At 40.2% G+C, this 3940-nt stretch overlaps 1 protein-coding gene across 7 annotated transcripts; it reads left to right on the forward strand.

Moving 5' to 3' along the window:
* On the forward strand, positions 1-3940 carry LOC103710045 (uncharacterized). Of its 7 annotated transcripts, XM_008795629.6 has the most exons (4): positions 1-240; positions 368-401; positions 674-1172; positions 3348-3940. In XM_008795629.6, exons 3-4 carry the CDS (start codon positions 719-721, stop codon positions 3395-3397), a joined length of 504 nt encoding a protein of 167 aa, XP_008793851.2. In that variant the 5' UTR covers positions 1-240; positions 368-401; positions 674-718; the 3' UTR covers positions 3398-3940. The 7 variants fall into 7 exon arrangements, 5 of the variants coding, with proteins under 5 accessions (XP_008793851.2, XP_008793852.2, XP_089782293.1 ...); XM_008795630.6 differs by lacking the exon at positions 368-401; XR_016397809.1 differs by adding an exon at positions 2670-2771 and having other exon boundaries at positions 29-1172.

The raw sequence follows: 3940 nt of genomic DNA on the forward strand, positions 1-3940 counted from the left end.
GGAGGAGTCCACGAGCGAAATCTGCTTCCTCACCGGCTCACGTCTCCTCCTCTCTCCCTCTCTCTCTCTCTCTCTCTCTCTCTCTTTATTTTTCTCTAACCTCGGCAACTTGGGGGAAGGAGGGAGCCGGGGATCGCCAACGGGGACCTCGGGGGAGGGCTTCGATGGGCTGAGGGCCGCCGCGTCTTGGGCGGAGGAGAGGCTTCGGTTGCTGTATTTGGTTCCAATTCGAAGAGCCAGGCAAGCATCGGGTTTCGCCTGGATAAGTTTTCGTGATTTTACGGTGTTTTCCCAAAATAAAATTCTTAAACGGTTAGGGTTTTATATTTGTCTTGAATTTTGTTTTATTTCGTTTTGTTCTGTACAGGAACAGGGGAAAAAGCAAGGTCTTGTCTTGCCTGGTATGATTTTTTGGTTTCTTTCAGGGGATTATTGAATGTTTTGGTTTCGCTTATGGAGGGATTTTTGATAATTATGCTGATTTTGTCATGTTTTATGTTGTTCGAGGGGTCGTTTTGATAGAAAAGGGGTTGGTTTGATTGGTTTGGGGAGGAAAGTTTGTTTTTTTAATGCGGGATTTTATTCGATTGGGTGATTCTTTACATCTTTAGTCACATTGCTTTCCTTCCATTATTTTATTTGGAGCGAAATTGATCATAAAGGAGGTTTTCAGATTTGTGGCGTGGTTGGGCCAAGGCGAGGGTTTTTCTGAGGGAAAATGGCCTTGGCTTTTGCCCGTGTTTCTTACTGGCTTTGGGGCGGGAAAGATCTCGAAGCCCGGAACAATTCTTCTCAGAGTTCTTCTCCGGATTTCCCTTCGGGATTTGGGGAGCCGGATTCCTTGAAATTCCGACCTGTTGATGGGCCTAAGATGCGGTCGCCGTCGAGAAGAATTAAGAGGAAGTGGCATAGCCGGGAAGAGCGGAGGATCGACAGGGAGTACGATATCGTCCTTGTCCCCTCGGATGGAGGATGCATGTCGGGTTCTGAATCCGATGATTCGGATTGGTCGATTGGGTGGTTGGAGCCTCATGCCCCTGCCTTCCAAAGTGAAGCGGAGAGCAGCTTCGCTGTCCTGGTCCCATGCTATGGGCGTGGTCGCTGTGAGCAGCCTGAGAGGTTGAAGACTCATGTCCTGGGTGTTGGTGACCTCATGGATGATAATCTTTCTGGTGAGAAACAAACCATGACTTCTTGTTAAAATTCAGCTTTTTTTAATTTTATTTTATTGTACCTGTTGCGTAGAAGTAAAGTTTGAGCTTCTTATTTCATAGGTCACATTTAGTTCCTGATGCCTTTATCTGGTTTACCTAAAAGAATACCCGAACTCATGGCTATTGGCAATACGTGAATTGACTTTATCTGGTTTCTTTAAGGAATGCATACTAATATTGTGTTGGTGCTATTTGAGAGCTTCTGTTACAACCTAATTTGCATGGTATGAGTGCCGCTATATATGTTTTATGTGCCACTTCTCCACAGGACTATATGCCTTTGCCCTTCCTCTTGTAAATGCTGCAGGCCTTTGGATATTTGTTCCAGTTTCTTCTGTTCTACTTGGCTGAGCTTCTAATTTTTTCCATTGATTACTTAAATTGAAGGCCAGGGTTTAGGTCTGCTGTGCAGCAGAAACAAAAAAAAAATTTGCACTTGAGCTGGATGCTGTTCAGGGAAGACCTTGAAATTCATTCATAGCGGATGATGGCTTCCGCTTAGGTTTGTCAGGCTTCCGCTTAGGATTGCCACAGCATTGCTTGCATCATCTGCCATGCGCTAGTCTCGAGGTCTGTTGTGAATGGTATCACGCTCCATTTGAAACTCTTATTTCCATTGTGCAGTGAATATAATGTGCATCCAGGGGCCAGCAACAAGAAGGAACCTTCTTTATGTCTACCTATTGTTTATGGGTTTCTCCTGGCAAAATTTCCTTATGTGTTTGTTAAATTTGAGTTTCCTCCCCTTCCTGCTAATAACTTGCTTTGTGCTGTCTGCCAAAAAGAAAAAAAAAGGAAAAGGAAAAACCTTAATCAACTCCATGCACATCATTAATCAAGATAATTGCTGTTGAGCTGTTGAGCTAGTCTAATGCAAAATATCTGCCTTTTCAATTTGCTTATGTAAAGAATCCTCAAATTGATGCATGAAGCAGACTGTACAAAAATGGGTTAAGGCTTGTTGATTATGAAAGAATGCTTGATGGCAGTTTGCCCAGTTATCTTGTCTTGAATCTTCGGAATGTAGTATATTGGGAGGGTTACTTATAGGTTGCATGAGCTTAAACTGTTACATATATGGTAGCACTCTGCCACATTTTTATAGTTTTCATGACAAGCTCCTTTCTTGATTAAATCTGCCATAGCTTGGAATTTGTAGTGAAATTGTAGAGGATTTAATGTAGGTTGATAGCCAGTTGTAAAATTCACTCAATCCTTCCATGGGGCCTTCTCAAGTTTTGAGCTGTGCTCTATAGCCAACCTTATATGCATGTGCATGCATACATCCACATATACATCTCTGAGTATCTTGTGTTGATAGGCATGGTTATGTGGTCATCATATATCTGCTAGATAAAACTAATAGCATCATAGAATTGGATAGATGCTAGTAGAGGAGCATTGGGCGTTTGTGAGCCTTCTGATATTTAAAAATATTTTTTTGAAAAACTTCAGAGTCTGATAAATGTTCTCCGGGGTCGCAAAGCTTGTGTTTTTCGTGAGAGTTCTGCATTCCATTTTTTCCGGTGCATTCGGAGTGCGAATTGCAAAATCAAGGTAATTGAAGAAGGTAATTTATAGCCTGTCTTTACCCTGTCACATGGAGTTTCCTTTGCCTGCCCTGTTTGTTTCTTCGTGACTGTAATTCTATGGAACTTTTATCTATTTCATATTAGACATATAATAATTTTTATACAACATGAGACTGGTTTTGGAATAGAATTGTTCCACCATTAGTTTTGTTTTTCAGTTGCCGCCTTTCTTGCTCTGAACTGCTGCATGTAATTTCTCTTTCTAATGATTTAGTTTTTCTTGTCATTGGTTTTTTTAAAAAATTCTTCTTGGTGCATGAAATTGGGCTGAAAATTGTTGGCATTTGGTCATAGAGTAATCAGTTTTTAGTTGTTTCTGTATTTTAGTGGTTACTACTGAAGATTTTGATAGCTTTGCTGCTAGCCACAAACCATGATTTTGTTACTTTGGTATAGGAGTTTTTAATTCGTTTCTTTGGTGCAGCTCCAACGTATCTTGTAGCAAGGAAAGATAACAAATGCTTGAACAGTATAGGATTGGCACAATTTTATTACGAGGAAAAAGTTGTTCTCTAATGTTCTGTCAAATTCTATTTTGCAGATGGCAAGAATTACATAGAAGAATGGCTCTCTTCTCTTCAGAACACCTGATCTCACAAACGACCTATTTGTCAGCTTGGCCTTATAAGATGTGTTCTTTATCTTTCAGAGATCTTAAAACATTATAAAAAGGAAAAAAAAGAGATGAAAATGAAAAAAAAATGTATAAGAGAGAGAAGAACATAGAGAGCAATGGGGTGTTGAAATTCCAGCTGGATTATTAGGCTGTGAAGATTCTGAAGCAAACTACTTGTTGTGAAGCAACTAAAGAGAGAGAAGCAGCTGAAGTTAACTGATCCAATTGAAAGTTCTACACATTTTTTTTTAATGGGGATGATTGAAGTCACTAATTGCTTACATTGTTTAACCTCCTTGCTTTCTGCCCCCCATTAGGGATTTGTTGCATTGTGGGTTTGTACATATGGGCATATGTAGTTCTTCTGTAAATATTGCTGTAAATATGGAACCATCCTTGACCAACTATGCTCTAAATAGTCTCTGTTTTAGAAAGGCCAAGCTTCTAGCAGCCTGCAAGGCAGGTTTCTCTGTTTAATACTATATAATTTTATAAACTCTACTAATATTCTTGTTGAA

The sequence above is a fragment of the Phoenix dactylifera genome, chromosome 11 (assembly GCF_051530095.1).
Source record: "Phoenix dactylifera cultivar Ajwa chromosome 11, Ajwa_hap1_PhDact_Kaust_v1.1, whole genome shotgun sequence".
Lineage (NCBI taxonomy): Eukaryota > Viridiplantae > Streptophyta > Magnoliopsida > Arecales > Arecaceae > Phoenix > Phoenix dactylifera.